Genomic DNA, 18,236 nt, shown 5'->3' on the forward strand with positions numbered 1-18,236 from the left:
AATAAATATTTATAAACATTAAATAGAAGCCAAGAGTAACGAGTAACATTTGTTTTAAAAGTGTAAGGAATAAAAAAAAAAAAGAATAAATAAAGAGAAAAAAACATGAGGAGAATAATAACAGAACAACAAATCTTGCTTTAAAAAATGCAATGGGAGGATGCAATATAATAATAATTGAACTTTATTGATCTCACATTGGAGAAATTTACCTCTACTGTACATTTAACCTGTCCCCTTGGGTAGCAGAAGGCTGCCATCGTGGGGAGCCTGGGGAGCAGTGTGGGGTTAAGAGTCTTACCTGGGTACCCAGAGTGGCAGTCTGTGGGAGTGGGGCTCAAGCTCAGAATCGCAGGATTCCAAGCTCTATGCCCTAACCACTAGGCCGCCACTCCCCCCCATATTAGAGTGGATCATTTACTTTTCAAAAGTGCACTAATGATTTGATGAACATTTCTTTAGTTTCTTTCTAGTTCAGGGATCTTTTTGTAAATGCTCTTTTAAACCAGCTATACTAAAAATTGCACCCATAAGAGGCCTCAGAGAAAGTTTTCTCTACTGTATCTTAAAGAAACTCTGCTATTGAAATTAGAGTGGAGTTTTGGCCAAGTGGGATAGAGCAGTGTGCTTGTGTTCTGAGAACACTGCAAGTACCCGGTTCGATCCCCACAGCCTTCACTCTAGGTTCCTGAGTAAAACCCTGCTCCACTGCTGCCCAAAGGGATGGGTTAAATGCAGAGACACATTTCTCCAATGTGAGATCAATAAAGATTGATTATTATTATTTTTGTTCAGTTAATCTAGAATTAGGATTGTTAGGACTGCATACTTGTCCTTGAGGTCCCAGTGCTTTATGTACTTAAAAAAGGGAGATACCTGAAACCCTTAAGAGAAACAATCAATTCCTCTAAAAACAATGGATTCTAATTCCTTAAGTTTATCGCCTATGTGATCATAAAGGTAAGAAAAAAAAAATGAAAGAGAAAATCACAAGTAGTGTGGTGAGAAGCAGACAAAAAGATCAGCATGTAACTGGACCAATTAACTGCTATCGGGCATCATATTAAATGTATTATTCAATTATGCATAGCAGGTTCCCTATAGAATTGTGGGAAGGTGTCAGTGATGCTGTTTGATTGACAGACAGCTGGGGGCTTGGTTCTCAGTCCTCTGCTGTCTTTTGCATCTGCAATATTCTATTTGACTGTGAATGCTTTGGATATTGGTTCGCTCTTAGCAGGAGCCTTAATTCTTCACACATTATTACCCAACATGTGAGATAATGTAATGATAGGAAGGAAATACGCATGGTTTCACCCACTCTAAAACACTGACTCATTAGCAGAATTTGTATAAAATAATCTATCAGGTGAAGCATAGAGAGAATGTTATAATGACAAAGGCAGTGAAGGAGAAAAAATGGATGGATCTGAAGAAGTGTTACAGATCCTAATGTGTGGCATGGTGACTGAAATAAGAGACAGAAAAATAATAAATTCACGGAAAACACATTGAGATAACTATGTAAATGAAGTCACCTTCACATGAAAACTTGCAATTAGACTTCAATTTCCAGATACAAAAGGACAAAGATAAGCACTCACACAAAAAGCCCAAACACCACATGCAATGCACAAACATTTTAGCAATCAGTTTGCTTTTGAGTCTCTTGAAAGACGAAAAACACATTGACAAACTCTAAAAAAATACTCTCACAATAGACATAAATGACACATAAAAAATATAGTAAATCAACTGTAAACAAAACTAGAAATTAGGAAATTAAATTACACTAGAGAAAGGAGAGCTATGTGACACATATCTTGATGAAAAGTGCCAGGAGACTTCCCAAAGAAATCCCTTTGACAGCAATGATCCTCCACCATTCAACATCTAGAGAAAAAACATATACATAGCATGCAGCCTACTATACCGTACGTATAGTGTTTGAAGTCCTATGGAATTTCCACGGTGTTGCGAGGCGAGAAATGTATGATAATTGTACTTGAGACATGGAGCCTAGGCGGAAGTTCAACTGAAGAATCTAATTGCTTTTTCCTCTCCACTGTCGCTTCATGCTTGCTCATCATGCACAGATTCTCTCAACCTGGGTTATCCAACTGGACTTCCATCTACCAGGTCCCTGAGTGAAGCTCTAGTAAGCTCACGCAATCCACTGGATCTCCCCATAAAACTCAGAATCCCGTCTCGCTAACTAGCAGTCTACAGACTGACCAACTTCATCTATCTCCAATCCACCACCAGTTTCAGGCCTGGGGGGGAAACAGCCCTATTCTTTGCTCCTGTCATGTATATCTATCAAATTAAACGCTATATTTCCTGCCGAGGTCTGAGCTATAAAGACAAAGAAATTGTATCAATAAATTTCTCCTAAATGTCTTTTCTCTTTGTGTGAGTTTTTCAGATTGAAATAATATTATCATATTTTAAGGGAAATTATAATACAGTCATCATTACCAAAATAACAAATGTATCTGATTCATCAGCAGATCCACAAGTGACTTAGGGCGGGGGTCAGCAACCCACGGCTCCGGAGCTGCATGTGGCTCTTTAGCGTCCCCCTTGTGGATTTTCTGATGTTTATTATATATTTAAGCCCACATTGTCCTTTTCTATAGTAGGATAATACGCTTAGAGCCCGTGTTACCATACGAGGCATATATAAGCCTTTTATATTTTTGCGGCTCTAGACAGATTTTTTTGTTTATTTTTTGGCCCAATATGGCTCTTTGAGCAGTTTGGGTTGCCGACCCCTGACTTAGGATAACGTGTACTCCATTAACAATCCATAAACAAACAATCTTTGTCTCTGGGAAAGCCTCATAACAAACACAAGAGATTTGTATAAAATAATACATAACACTGATCTTTGAAATCTGTATATTGTGACTCTTCTTCGTTTGTTACACACACACAAACTTTGTGTGTGTGTGTTTGTTTGTCTGTTTGTTGTCTGTGTATAGGGTAAGTTAAATAGCTAGGAATGGATTGTAATATTTCTACCAGAGGTGCATCTCTATCCAAGGAACAGTCTGTTAAATTTTGGTGATGATCCACATAATTCAAAGGCAGGAATATTTTTAAAGGATTCTTCAACATTATTTGGCAGAGCAGTTGCCCCATAAACCAGAGTGGCAGCTGTGACTCTTGACAGCTTCAGACTCAAAGTCTAGAAGAATTATATTGAAGACAAAAACACAGTGTGAGGTGACTTCCCTAAGCTCTGTTTTTTTAGTTTATTCTTGGGGATGGCTACAGTGAGAGCCAATCATTTGAATATGAACTGGATAAACAACCATCAGACCATCCTTTAATGAAAAACAAGAAGCTTAAGGTACAGCACAAGCAAAAAACTATATTGTAAAAACATACAAACTGTCAATAAAAATAAGACGGGATATGACTTTGCAAGGCTATCTAAAGAATTTTTCATGAAGGTTTGATATAAAAGATGAATTCTCTAAATCTGTCTTCCGTTGTTGGTGTTTTGGTTCCCGCCTTTTCTACGTTTTTACCTTCCTTGTCTTTTCTACATACCTCATTTACAGTTTGGTCATCCCCACAATGATCCAATGGGAATTCCATCATTGCTATCCAAGCAAATCTAACTCTGATCCCAGTGCTTTAAAATGCATTGCTCTCATACTTTTTTTTTTTTTTGCATTTTGGAACTATTCAATCCCTGCCAGTCACCAATTTCCATCCCATTTTGTCTTTAAAGGAGCAGTGAGACCAAATTCTATTGGTCATTTGCAAAACCTAATTCCAACAAAGCTCACATTTAAACTTGATAACATTGTTGCTAGAAATGGTTTTCTTTGTCTTTCTCAACACCTACTGACCGAAAAGAATTCTGCACCTAAAAATACTCTAGGATCCATTCCATTCACAAATCTACAAGCCATCTTGTATGAACAAAATAGAAATTGGAGGGCAAACAAGGTTAAACCATAAATGGAATTGTATGGTTATGATGCAAAACATGTAATAGGTTTTCGTGTTGATTTATCTGAGGTCAGGTGATAGTATTTTTGCAACTCTATGGCATAAAGGCCTACCAGAGCTTTTTCTATTGAACTACTTCTATTGACACACTGGACCTAGTGGTTGAATCACATAACTTCTTTTAGTATCCATTGCTGCAGGCTCTAACTCTACAAGGCTTCAGCTCTGAGACAAATACACTGGTGCTATTGTAGCTGGACCAAAGTACAGAACTTCATTCTTCAACAGCTGCAAAGGGCTCTGTAGAAACTAGCATCATCTCCTTATTAATAATTGTATTTTCAAGAAGTCTATGTGTTCATTTCCTCCACTGTTAATGTGATGGAATACGCAATCTGGTCTCTGTTTCTGTCATCTTCTCTCCTTAGGAAAAAGAGGATTGCCAGTCCGGGCATTTCACTTTAGGAGTTCTCTTAAGGCCTGAGGTTCTTATCCTACTGAGATAAAATTTAAGAAAATTCTTAGAATCTAAGAAATTCTATTTTCCTACAATGACACCACTAAGAGCTTCTTTTAATTTCAGGATTCTTTATGAGTATAGCAACAGGGTTTCTGTGTGTTTTTTGGTTAAACCCTCACCTTTCTCTTGAACATTGATTATCTGCAATGTGGAATCTAGCAAGGAGATCATACATTGACTTTGACGGTCATGTTAAGTTTCTTCCATTAATTGTTGTTTGTCTCATCAAGCTGGATGCCCATTGCCCTGTATCTTAGTCTTGTTAGTACCTCAAATTTTGTCCATACTTTCCTTCAACATCTCTGTGTTCTCCCTTTGTAGACACATGGATTCTGATTGATGGAGTGAGTGAAACAATGTGATTTATACAAGTAACCCTAAAATAACACTTCCCCCGGCTCTGCAGTGCGAAGCAAAGAGGAGCTATAAGGAGCCTGCCAAGGTCATGCAATAAAAGTCCCCAACAAACCTGGAAGTGAAACCAAAACAACTCCTATGACTTTATAACAGCTAAAAACTGTTTCCACTTTAAATTTTTTTGGCATCAAGAAATATTTAGGAGTAATGGTTGAGTATATTGAGGGGAGAGGAACTAGGTTTGTTGCTTATCTTGATGTATTTAATGTTTATTTGTTATCTTTTAATTACCTGCAGTGATATATGCATTTCTATTATACACACAAATATAATAGATGTCTAAATGTAGATAGTTTTTTAAGCAAATATACAGTAGCTGTCTTTAGTTAACTATTTTAAAATTGCAATTTTATTTTTCTCTATATTTACTGTGGTCTTGCTGCAGCGTCAGGCAAAAAAATATATCAAATCAATTAAATGCTTATTATTAATATTATGCTTATTTCTAATGACAAACTTACACATCTGTTAGACCAGGAATTTTTGCTGTTCATTCTGTGATCAAATACTTTTTTATGAAAAGTTCAAAATCATCCATTTTTAACATTACAAGTGTGATTTTCTGGACGTTTTCTTTCCTTTATCTTGCTGTTGTAGCCTATGATAAAAATTACAGAAGTGTTCACTGGTTAACAATGGGAAGATCTGTGGTGTATGAAACACTTGGTCTAAAATGTGTCTACTGTTTGCAGTTTTCAGGGACAGGTTTTACATATTTGCCTCCATGTTTTCTTAAATGGTTCTCAAACAGAGTAATTTATTTCAGCTGAGAGGCAAATGTCTCACAGTGCTCTGATAAGGTTATCTAAGAGGAATCCCTCTAGCTCATCAAAAACAGATGGAAAAACACAGAGCGGTAGACACTTTTTAAAAGTGCAGCAATGCACAGAATTATAATATTTCCTGCTCTTCCAACCTAACATTTGAATAAGGGTGCATATTTTTAAAAGAAAACATCAATAATTAAAGGCATATTTAACTTAGCTTACACAGCCCATTAAATATAAAAGTATAGAAGTGTTGTAGTTTTATCATTTGGAAACCTAAAAAAAAAAATTATGTCTTGTCAGTACATAAATTTGCAAAAGAAGATCTTTACAGAGCTGTATTTTAAAGTTAGTGACAACAGACGATGTTAGGTTACTACCATAAAACAAGGTAAAAAAAAAAAACTCATAAGAGTCCAAGATAACAGTCAGCTTTTCAACAAATGTATTTTTAGATAACACCTGTAAAATTTGTAAGGAGCGTTTAAAGTAGTTAATTGTTCAAGCAAAGGTCTTGTGAACAGAAATGCAATTTGATTTTCTGCAAAACACATTTGGTTAGTGAAAACAATAGTATTCGTGTATCAGGAGCACTTTCTGTTTTGACTTCAGATATTCACCTCATCATTTCTTATAGAGTGCATATAAAACCTAAAACAAAGAAGTAAAATAAATACATTTAAGATGTGTCAATATCCTCATTTAAATTGCAATAGTTAGACTCACATTTAAAATATTTTCAGGTCTCTATACCTGACTCAGATCTCTTTACCGTGATACCATGTGACCGCTTCAGGAAGTGGTTCAGACCGCGCAAGAACTTCGAGAGGCATTTAAACAGCCTCATTACTCAGTCAAGATGTGGGAGTTTGTATGAGAGTTGCTGTTAGTTGGATAGAGCTTGGATATATTCTAAGAATAGATCGGTTGGAAAAACAACCAATCAAGTTAGTTAAAACTATTTTTGTTAGATCCAACAAGGCAATGATGAAAATCTGAGCAAGCCACTGGTTAAAGTAGTCACATTAGTGTTAAGTAGTATTGCTTTTTGATGAGCAGTTACCATTGCTTGTAGCGTCAGCTGTAAGAGGTTGTTAGTTCGAGCAAGACCTTTGAAAGTTGCGATAATACTTAACAAGTATTTTGGCTATTGTGACTAATTTATATTGGTTTCTCCTTGTACAAATATAGACTGTGTAAGAACACTGCCAAATTATTTTGGCTGGTTTAGCCAAAAGATGGATTGAAAACTTAACTTCCAACCTGATTAAAACAAAAACTGTTGAAAAACTATCAAGTTTTAATAAAAACGACAAACACTTTTAATTTTGCTCATAATTGCCCAATTAGCACAAACAATTTCACTTTCTGCTTGAGCTTATTTCACTAAAATGGCACAAAAACAGTGAACCTTAAATTATTGTTCTCTTCTAAGACATTTTACACTAAAAAAAATATATACAAAATACAAAAAAATTATTATACACACCAATCATTAACAATTTCAAAGGAACTTTACTGGAAAAAAAAACAAAACAATTGCAATGACACATTCAGTTTCCAGACATCAACCCAATAAAAAACTTCTGCAAGGAGTTAAAAATTTGTGTTGTCCAGACGGATCTTCATGGAGTAATGGGACAAAAATCAGCTACAGAGTGTGTAGACCTGTTAAACAATGTAATCTCTGCCATGACAACAAAGGTTATGCCACAAAGTATTGTGTTGAACTTTTGTTATTGACAATATAGTTATTTTCTACCAGAATTTACAAATAAATCCTTTAAAAATCCTACATTTTGATATCCTAGTGTATTTTTCTTTCTCATTTTTTCATTCACTTTTTTTGGCCCCATTGTAAGGGCAAATTGCTAATATGCTGTTAGCAGTCAAAGAGTTAGAGGTAATAATGGTAATAATGATTTAACATTAATAATTGCAAAAATGATTAATGTAATTTATATTGGACTTTACATATATTGGACTTAAGTATCTCAAGTGCAAAAAAAAAAAAAAAAAAAAAAAAAAAAAAAAAAAAAAAATATATATATATATATATATATATATATATATATATATATATATATATATATACACACAAAAATAAAAATAACAAATGTTTTTTCTGAAAGATCAATCATTGCTTTGCAGATCAATCAAGATCAATAATAGATCAATCATTGCTTTGCAGTGGTTTTATACATGCTGACTTCCTGAGCATCAGACGTGTAATGTTTTATTGAAACAATATTGCAACTTTTTTTTAATAATTAGAAATTTTATCATTTTTTTGTGTTCTTTTAAAGGCTGACTTAATCTAAAACTCTTTGCTTAGGCTTAATAACACAGGTTATTAGCAACGATATTCCAAACTTTTAACACAATTTTCTACACTAAAAATATTATTGAAAGTAAATAATGTCCCTCAGAAATGTAATATTCTGAGGACAAATGGATTGGTTAGGTGACCTAATGCTTTTTTTAAAACAAGTTATCAGAAATACCTTTATGCCATTTATCTGGTAGACATGTTCTTGGGCTTGCCTTCAGTCTAATAATTTCAAAGTTCTAATCTTTATGCTTTTGTTAAATAACCAAAGATTATTTAACATTTTTCATCAGAAAGCAGTAATTAATTAATCTCTTAAATTTTACACAAATTAGCACATTTTTAAGAATTTCCACTTGGAAGTCCTACCTTAAAACACATGAGTAAAGGCCCACATCTTGAAGGTCAGCAGGTCTGAACCAGATGGCGTCCTCCTCTTTGCTCATGCGCACACCATCAAAAGAGATTGGCTCCTCAAAGTCGCTGTGTCCGAGGCCAGAGCTCCGGTACCACATGAGGCTGAGGCCCACACTCTGTGCCTGGCTGTAGTTGGCTCGGATGTAACCATAGAACAGAGCACACTTCAGACGCACCGGCTCTCCTTGAAGCACCTGGTACTTCAGGTAATCCACTGACCAATCTGTGCAGCCGTCCACTGAAAAACAAAAAGAAAAAAAAAATGTATTAGTTGTAGATGCACAGGATTTGGCATGAATATGAAGCACAGAACAATTGTGAACAACAACAAAAAAAAGACTTCAAAAAACGTCTCCCAGTGACGTTACACAGTGTACAGTACATAAGTTGTATTTTCCTTAAAGGTATTTTGCGAATTTTTGAAAAGAACCGCCCTCTTCATGCACAACCCTGTGCCTGCTCCTGAGACGGAACACATATTAAACGCATGCGAGAATATACACAAGCCCATTTCTCCTCGTGCACGCTCTGTTTAAAAGTTGCTGTTTGCATCACTCAAACGGGCTTAGTTTCCAAAAGAAGAATTGCAACTTTTCAACTATGTTAGATTCACCACCGGTAAGTCAAAATGTGGAGGGACACGTAGGACGGCCTTATGTGAACATATCTCAAGAATGATTGACAATTAGGAGGACCACTTATTATGATGATCCACCTGGAAAAAGAACATCCTACACTATACCTTTAACAAAACATGCCAGTTATAAGAACTAGTAATTGTCTGTTTTTCATTCAAATTTCCCTGCAAAAAAATATTTAGAGAGATCAAACCACAAACAAAGCTCTGATAAAGTGACTCATTTATTGACCAGGGAAGTTTCTCATGGTCAGTTACAACCTTTTTATGTTTGTTGCATTTTCTAGTAATGGTATTAATCAAAGTGACTTGTCCATAAAAGATTTGAGACTTAACTTGGGCTTGGACAAAACTACTTATGAATGAAGCTCATGGTAGCCCCTGGTTGTTTAGCTGGTCAAATTAAAAACAGTTCTCCCTTTCTCAAACACTCTTTTTTGGCTGGACAATAATTCAATATATATATATATATATATATATATATATATATATATATATATTGCAATCAAATTTTATTCAGTGATGGCAATATCACATTTAAAGACATTTACAATATACGCTCCAGTCTGTGGTTACAGTGTATGTCAGTGACTGATGGTCGGGCAACAGGTACTGTAATTCAAGCCAAAAGAGCCGCAGCACATTGGCTAGGTGTGCGATGACATACACCACAGACAAGAAGCCCATGCTCTGCAACTATAGGCAGTGCAGCTTGTGCTTCAACACAATACATTTTAACTACAATTGGGCACCTAGGATGACAAAACGTCCCTGTTTGATTTACTTGTAGCCAGCAGCCGTCCTCACACATGGCTCAGACTTTAGCATCTGACTGTAGCATGTAGAATGTTCAAAATAAATAAATAGAACGCCCTACAGTAAGTAATGTTTGAGGAATTAACTGGGGAACTTAACCCCGTAGTTTCAGAGCTGGTGTTTGTTTAGCTAGTTTATTATTAGGATTTGTGTCTGAATGTCAACCCTAACCCTTAAATCCCTTAATCACTATATAGAGTGGGGACTTTAAAGTGGTAGTAAACTCAGTTAACTGGTCGTTTGGACAAATGATCACCACTTTTCACACCTTGTTGGTCATGTAACTCTGCCTCCCCACACGGTGCCTGCGCTATCTTTGTTATTTGTCACTACTTTCAGGTAGCAACCACCGTAGGCGACAGCAAGACAGTGTTGTGCCTGAACGCGCTCATTGAACGAAAGTTCATGAACTCGTTCATATTTTGGGCGAACGTGAACTGAACGTACTGCATTACTGCCTGATGAACGTTATTGTGAACTCGTTCATTCTGGTGTCTGTAAACGGCACACTCTCTCAGTTCAACTTCGTTCGTTAGGTTGCCAGATTTCTATAGAGCCCTCCAGGCGAAACCCCGGCTAAATCACACCGTAAACAGGCCTTAATATGTAGCGGGAAAAACACCCAATCTGGCAACACCAGCTACCAGGATTCAAAACTGGATATGAAGATGAAATCTGACGCACAGTTTCAGTGTTACAACTGATAAAATAATTGCTGTCTGTGGTTCTAAAGTAGGCTATGGTGTAATTGAGCGATATATGAAAAAAAAGAAGATCTATGAACTAGTTCATTTTTTGGAACTGTGAACTTAGTTCAAAATTTTGAATTATGAACTATGAACTGAACTAGTTCATTTTAAAATGTGTGAACTGAACTTTGAACTAGTTCACGTAGAAAGAGAACTTTCCCAACACTGACTATATAGTGCCCTATATAGTGGTTAAGGCGGACATTCAGACACAGCCATATTTTACAGGCTTAGTGTGTTTTTCTTCTTAAATGGATCACAGTCAATCACAGAAAAATATAGGACACAATTATAAAGAAAATCATTAGGAGAAAGAAATCCTTATTTTCTCCAATGTGATCTTAGAGGAGTTTCATGGACTTGGCATAATGATGTTAAGAAATTTTTACAAAATTTTGTTGTAGGCTTTTCTGCCAGCTCCTCTATCGTTTATATAGATACCTGAATTATATTGTATAAACTGGAATCAAGGAATATATCGTGATATAAGTTTTGGCCATATTGTCCAGCCCTACCGTCATCCAGGGCTTGTGAGTAAATCAAATCTAAGGCTACGTTCACAAATGAAGTGGGAGTGTTGGCCTAGTGGTTAGAGCACTCTGGGTTCCTGAGCAAAACCCTTAACCCCACAGTGCTCCCTGGGCGCCACACAATGGCAGCCTAATGCTCCCCAAAGGGATGGGTTAAATGAAGAGGTAAGTTTCTCCAGTTTGAGATCAATAAAGTTAAATTATGAATTTCTTCTCCATTCAGCAAGTGGTAGCTTTTATTTTTATACTTCTTTCTAAATAGCCAGATAATTGCTGAAGTATTTTAAGGTTACAGTTAAATTAAAAAAATTACCCATTATTTTTTATTTCTTAATGATTAGATTTCTAAAACCTCCATATCAGTAAGTAGAAAGGATGCTAAATAGTTTAATCTTATTAAGCCATTTCATATCATGACATGATGTTATAAAGAACTCTTAACTCTATATGAACATATTCAGTGTCATATTAGGAGGACCGCAGTTGCACTGTATAATGATGTGCAAAACACACCTGCAATCTTAACTTTCGCTGTAAACTCAGTATAACATACAGTATATTTACCTCGGCAGAGAGGCTTACACACTTACATCCACAATTCAACATGCAGGCACTGTGACACTTAGAATTTAACTGTACAATATCCTCAAAGGTGGTGACAGGCAACTTTAACTTCGGTGGAGATACAACAACTCAGAACAGTATGCAAAACAAACTCTGAATGGGAATTATGCCATGCAGACTCTTGAGCAAGATGTCTACTTTTGATGGTACACAGCTCAGCAATTATGTTGAGAAAGTTTCCCCAACGTGTTTGCTTAGAGGGCTGCATGTATCACAATGAAAGAAAAGTGGCTGATACAACAGAAATGAGAAAGAATTTGAAACTTTGGCTGCATCAGCATAACAAAAATATGGATAAAAAAGCTACAGTGGTTAAAAAGACTCTGGCTCTTTACATAACGGCTTAATGACCTGCTTTTTTTTTGTAAACATATCTCCTTCACATCCTAAGCAACTAGATTTTAACCCACGGCCAGCAATCACTCTCCGACTAATTACCTAGCATTTGTTTATCCAGCAGGTGTGTGTCAGAGAGTTTGTGTAACCAGAGACTAGGAGAGGGAGACAGAGGAGGCAATGCTGTGGTGAGATAAAGTAATAAGAACCCCACTGCGTGCCGTCTGTGAGTGATACAGAGCCTCACAGGGACGGCTATGCTAGTAATTAATACTGTTAATTACCAGGGAGGTATAATGTGTGTGTAAGAGTGAGTGTGTGCGTCTGTTTTCATGAGTGTGCATTCCCTACATGAATGGTTGTCTGCCTAATTATGTCAGTAATTACCATCAGCTTTGCCACAAGTGTTTGCGTGTGTGTTTGTGTGCACTTTCACACATAAGAATGTGAAAGAAACTGAAAGTAGTTTTGCATGTGTGTGGCAGTGGGTGTAGCATTATGTATGAAACTCTGTGTCATTGTCCTCATTTATATAAAAATCAGGGCCCTGTAGATGCAAATATATATAGGTTATGTGTTCATTTTATACAGCTTTAATGTTTTTAGCTTAACCAACAGTTGAACACTATCAGCAATATTTTTTATTAGGGAAGACAAAATATTTTTGAATGTTTATTACAATAATTTCAAAAAAGAAGTGTATCAAAAAATATGCATGCAATAGGATATGAATATGTTCAGCTAATTGTACAGAATAATACATTTAACTTATTATAATAAGAAGAGAAGATCTTTGCAGGATTATTGGGAAAGTATAGAATGTGATCTCTTTTGTTTATAATTTTTAAGAGGGTTCCACAAATCTCAAACTTTTTTAAATTAAGAAAGGACGTCAGACGTAGTATAATGCAGTTTGGGTTTAGTCACCACATTATGCATTTTGGACAAGATAAAAATGGCATTCAGACAAATATGACACAAAATATTATGACTATCTCCTTGATTTAGTGCTTTATGTAAAATCATATGCAATAAAAAATATTTGATTGATCCCTAAAAGAAATTCAGTGTTTTAACTTAAATTGTTTGCCTCTATATAAACATCTTAAAAAATAATATTTTATTTCTTAATTGCTGTGTGTCAGGCTTGGTGGTTGTTTTTAGGAACGCAAATGCAGAGTAGAGGAGGCAGAAATAGTTCTTGCTGTTTTAATAGTGAAGTGCATGGTACAAAATAAATACATCCAGAAATAACAGCCTGGGAACTCAGGAACCAAAATCTACAGAAGCTTGGGAGAAACATACAGGAATAAATGAAGAGAATGCAGCACTAAGGAACTGCAGAGGAGGAGTATATATGGGAGATAGAACAAAGAGTGCAGTAATCAGTTAATTGGGAGCAGGTGTGGGCAGAAGCAGCTAGAAAGGTGTTAAGGGGAAAGAAAAAGGCCACTAGGCAGCAACAAAGACTAACCAAGGAAAACAGGGTTTTATTGTAACTAGAAAAGAAGTTAAATAAGGCTAAAGGGGAATAAAACTAATGACTACAAAATAAGGACTAACCAAGGGGAAAAGCAAAAGATAAGAGAAGGGACTGGAGATAACTGAAGCCATAGCAACATACCCTAAATATAAAAGAAAGCATAACTAACTGAAATTTGACCAAGAAATAAACAATAATAAAAATGGTCAAAAGAAATAACTAGGAAGAGTGAAACTAGGAATTTGAAAATTATATAAATCTTGACAATACAGAATAACATAAAATAAAGCATTACCAAGATCCCAAAATGAAAACTTACACACAACCAAAAAGTCCAAAATGGCAGGCCATGACACTGTTGGGCAGAGCAGTAAGATCTTTATTGATCAGATTCAACAAAACAGTGCAACAACTCGAGAACTACTTCATTTTTTCCTTCAAAATAAGAGTCTTAAACATGTTGAAGACTTTTAATGTGTTTTCATATCCTAACATTAAATATGGTCAAACAAGTTTCATCACAGCCCTACTGCTTAATAATCACCACTAGTGTTGTAATGTGCATTCACTATCTTGCATGTTTTTAAAATAAAAATATATAAATATAGATAAAATAAAATATACATTGTCATTAGTGGAATGCAACAATGTATCCAGCTCGCAGCATACAATAATGTTGTGTTCACATGTAAGCAACAATAGATAACATTTTTGTTTTGTTTAGAAGAAAATGCAACATATACAATTATTACAGCCTAAATCTCTTTTAAATACATATAACTATAAGCAGTCTGATACATATTTCACAAATACTAAATCATCAAAAATTTAGATAAGAAAAATCAACTATAGTCCAGCTTCGAAAAGGAACTTGTGAATCAGATACCACCTTTAGTGTCTTTAGTGGATAATGGTATTAATTTTCATACTATATTTGAGTTCACAAATATATCTTTAACTTGTGTTCATCCTCTACTTTTCAAAATGCTGACGCATGAAAATGTTAAATATTGTTATCGCAAGATCTCTTTACACAACGTTTTACTATTATAGAAAAAAAAATAACTTGTCCTCAAAGAAACAGTGAACTAAAGACCATAAATTCTCCTCTAACTTTAAGGTGAATAGCATCAGGTAATTCCTCTGTCCTCTCAGCATATCAATCTTCTAATCAGCAGGGACATCAGAGTTTTCATTCACCCTTCTCTTTATTCACTTGTTCTACTAATGGAGATGACCTCTGCATCACTCTTCAACATCTCTATTTTTATCTTTAAGGGAAAAACAACTGTTTATCTTAGCAGGTTTTTCTGCTAATTCAAAACTAAAAAGATTTAATTCAATAGGCTAGCAAGCCAATCATTTACTTCCACTGGCAGAGGTCCGCAGTCCGACAAAGCCACTCAGCATGCACTTTTTAGTTAAACATGTAAACACACACACAAATAAGAAGAGCTTTCATTTCTTACAGGCATCCCAAGGGTATTGTCTATGGCAGTGGCATTTGGTGTGTGTCTGTGTGCGGGCATAAGTGTGCATTTTAGGGGGGGCATATTTACGTCTGAGACTCAAAACGGTTTTATCAACTCAATTAGAGGCTGACATTTCCCACATCCCCATGCTAGGCAAGAAAATCAATGCTTCCCGCTGCAGGAATACTGCAGTCCCCACCTTTCACTCTCTCTGCTACTGACAGCTTGCATAAAACTACACACAAATACAGGAGCTTACACTTTTTTATCCTGGATTTCTGGGACGTTAAGGATTTATAGCAATTCTGCTCACCCGTCCAACAAGCCCATACTGTGGAAAAAATGTATCCCTACGAACACATTCCCATATAGCTGTCGGCCTTAAAATTCCTACTGCAGCGCTGTGGGCTGCAACGCTTTTTTACCTGTGATTGCTACATCACATGATATATAGGGTATAGGTAGAGTGCAGTTGGTGCACAGAAACTCCAAGGTGGGGATATCATAATTCTGGAAAATGTGCAGGCGCGTGAGCATCGCAGAAACCTTATTAGATTCAGTGGCAGGACAGACCTGTCCGTCACTGTGTGACACTAAACCAAGCCAATAAATACATACCCTAGAGCTTGAATAAATTTAGTCCCACACACACACACTTGAGGAGTCACTGGAAGAAATGTACACCCACCAAAGCCAAACTTCCAATCATGGAATGGGCATTATGTCACTTCTTTCAACTGCTGCTTTCCTTTCCTCTCCTCTGTTTTCATCTTCCCATGAGCCTTTTGGGAACATTACTTTTGCATTGTTTCTCTTGTATATCTCTTAGCACTCTGGAGGTATTCTACTGTATCTCTTCTGATCATTAATGATAAACTCACAAGGTGAAATTATTGGATGTGCTGTGGTAAATTGGCGTCTTCTGTGCATCAGGACATGCAAAAAAAAAAAAAGCTTTTCATTTTCAGTCTTTGAATCTCTTCCTAAATGTTTATGTACAGTCATCATTAAAAGTAATATCATATCATCACATCAATCATGGGGTGTTACTGAGGAATTTAAACCATTCTGATTTTGGGACACATTACAGATGAAGAAAAAACCCATGAAAAGGTAAATTAAATTAAAGACAGTGTAGCACATCTATATTTACAACATCAACTTTAACTCAGTTTAACAGCTGGACCTAGGAAACTTGGGACACGTTTGCACTTAAACAGTAAAATAACTCCAAAAAAACGTTACAAATGATGTGGCAGTAGATAAACGGCTGTCGTAAAGCTTTTGTTACAGCCTTCCAAAGCCCACACTAAAGTTGAATACAATGAATATTTGGAATATGTATTAAATAAGTAGTTCACAAAATACCCTGAGGTATTGCTGAGGAAATGTGCAGAAATCCAATAAGAGGTATACCCCAAACTGGAAGATGGCAACAAAATTGTGGGTTTTCTCTGTTAATTGCTAGTGAACATTTAACTGATATTAATGGGGACACATATATATCTGTGAGTTTCTTAGACTTTGTATTGATTAGAGCAAATTAACAATAGATTTAAACTTCAGTTCCCCTTTTCAACACTCATTGAAGTTGTACTTTCTCTCACTTCCTCCAACAGAACAGTTCACCTTAAAAAATGCTGCTTACACAACCTTTCTTTTCAAAATGCCTAACTTCATCTACATGGTTCAGTTCACATCGTGAGTCTTCTTTTAGTCATGATACTTTTTAGAATTTTATAAAATTAAGATCTTAGAATGATAACACTTCAGTCGTTCTTTTCAATGTGAGTCAGATATTTTTTTAGAATTGACATGTTATTCAATCAGTAACAGAAACAAAAAATAGCAATTGACATTTAAATGTTAATACGTTTTCAACCTTTATAAATTTTCATAACCTTTGTGATTATACGTCGACTTACAACTAGTGGAATGACACCTCTATCATGGCCTGAGGGGTATCGGTATCACTTTCACCAGAACCAAGACACTTTGAGGAGGGTGGCAGTAACCCTGCCACACAAACAACTAAAAATGTGCAGACTGCTTTACGGCATACATCACCTCCCCCTTTCACCATTTGTTACAAATACGAAAGTTGATGCGACTACAGTTTCCTGAGACACTGTATATCTGTGCAAATTGTGCAGGGTTAACATTCAGGCAATGCGGCAGCTTCCTGCTGGGTGAAGTGGGGGTGCATGAATATGGTACAAAACCAGCCTTGTTGTTTGATTAAGCTCTGAATCATGTAATAAAGTGTGGATGATAGCAAGAAAGAGGATCATAAATGAACAGAGGGATTTTTGGTTTTTTCCAATTTTAAAATCGTTTTGGATGGAATCTGACGCGATAGGACAGCAGCTACACAGCTGCATGGCCGGCTGGGTCCAGAATTACAACCTCTGAGTTGTCCAGATGAAAGTGTACTTAACTTAATTAAGTCGGCTTGTTCACTAGTCGACTTTTTGGTGAATGCCCTAATACATGTACACCAAATTGCCGCGTTTACGTATCAGCACACAGTCAACTTTGTCAGTATGTAAGTGTTGGTAGGCTTCCAAGCTTTTTGAATTAGAGCCATTGCTAACTAATGTAAATAAAGACTGACCTTATTCCACTGGTTATCAGGAGCAGATTGTGTGGTGGAAGTAAACGACAAATACCCTTGAAAACTGTCTGTAGAAGTTCAAGCCTGCCTGAAGGCACTACCGATCCTCATTTGGATAATGAGGCAGAAACGCATACAGAAATGTAGAAATGAATGAATGCATAAATAGATGAATGCATTGATGAAATATGAATGCATGAATGCAGACATTCAGTTTTGGCCCTCCATATAACATAACCACATGGTCTTGCAGTTTTTTTTTCATTACATTCATTTAAAAAAATGGTTTTATCCAAGTGACTTACAGTAAACACTAACATCATTTTATGCTGGACTGATGCAGAAAAGGGGATAAATGTGAAACCAGATATAAAGCAAAAGACAACAACTATAAATAAATCAAGATTTACAGATATGGGTACTGCTTGAGCCATTCTAATGCAATTGTACGGTATGTTGTTACAGTGGAAAACCAAACTGCATGTTCCTCATACAAACTTAGATCATTAATATTTCGGAAAGCAGTCTGCTTAAAAACTTAACATTCTTAAAAATGGAA

General features: G+C 35.9%; 1 protein-coding gene across 2 annotated transcripts in view; it reads right to left on the bottom strand.

Moving 5' to 3' along the window:
- Positions 1–18,236, bottom strand: part of il1rapl1 (interleukin 1 receptor accessory protein like 1) — a 288,146-nt gene that overhangs the window by 142,402 nt on the left and 127,508 nt on the right. For both annotated transcript variants that reach the window (XM_015383288.1, XM_015383289.1), the window contains exon 3: positions 8,369–8,654. In XM_015383288.1, the coding sequence (XP_015238774.1) occupies positions 8,369–8,654 (286 nt within the window). The remainder of the gene's footprint in view (positions 1–8,368; positions 8,655–18,236) is intronic.

This window comes from Cyprinodon variegatus, unplaced genomic scaffold (genome assembly GCF_000732505.1).
Source record: "Cyprinodon variegatus isolate N-32 unplaced genomic scaffold, C_variegatus-1.0 Scaffold281, whole genome shotgun sequence".
Taxonomy (NCBI): domain Eukaryota; kingdom Metazoa; phylum Chordata; class Actinopteri; order Cyprinodontiformes; family Cyprinodontidae; genus Cyprinodon; species Cyprinodon variegatus.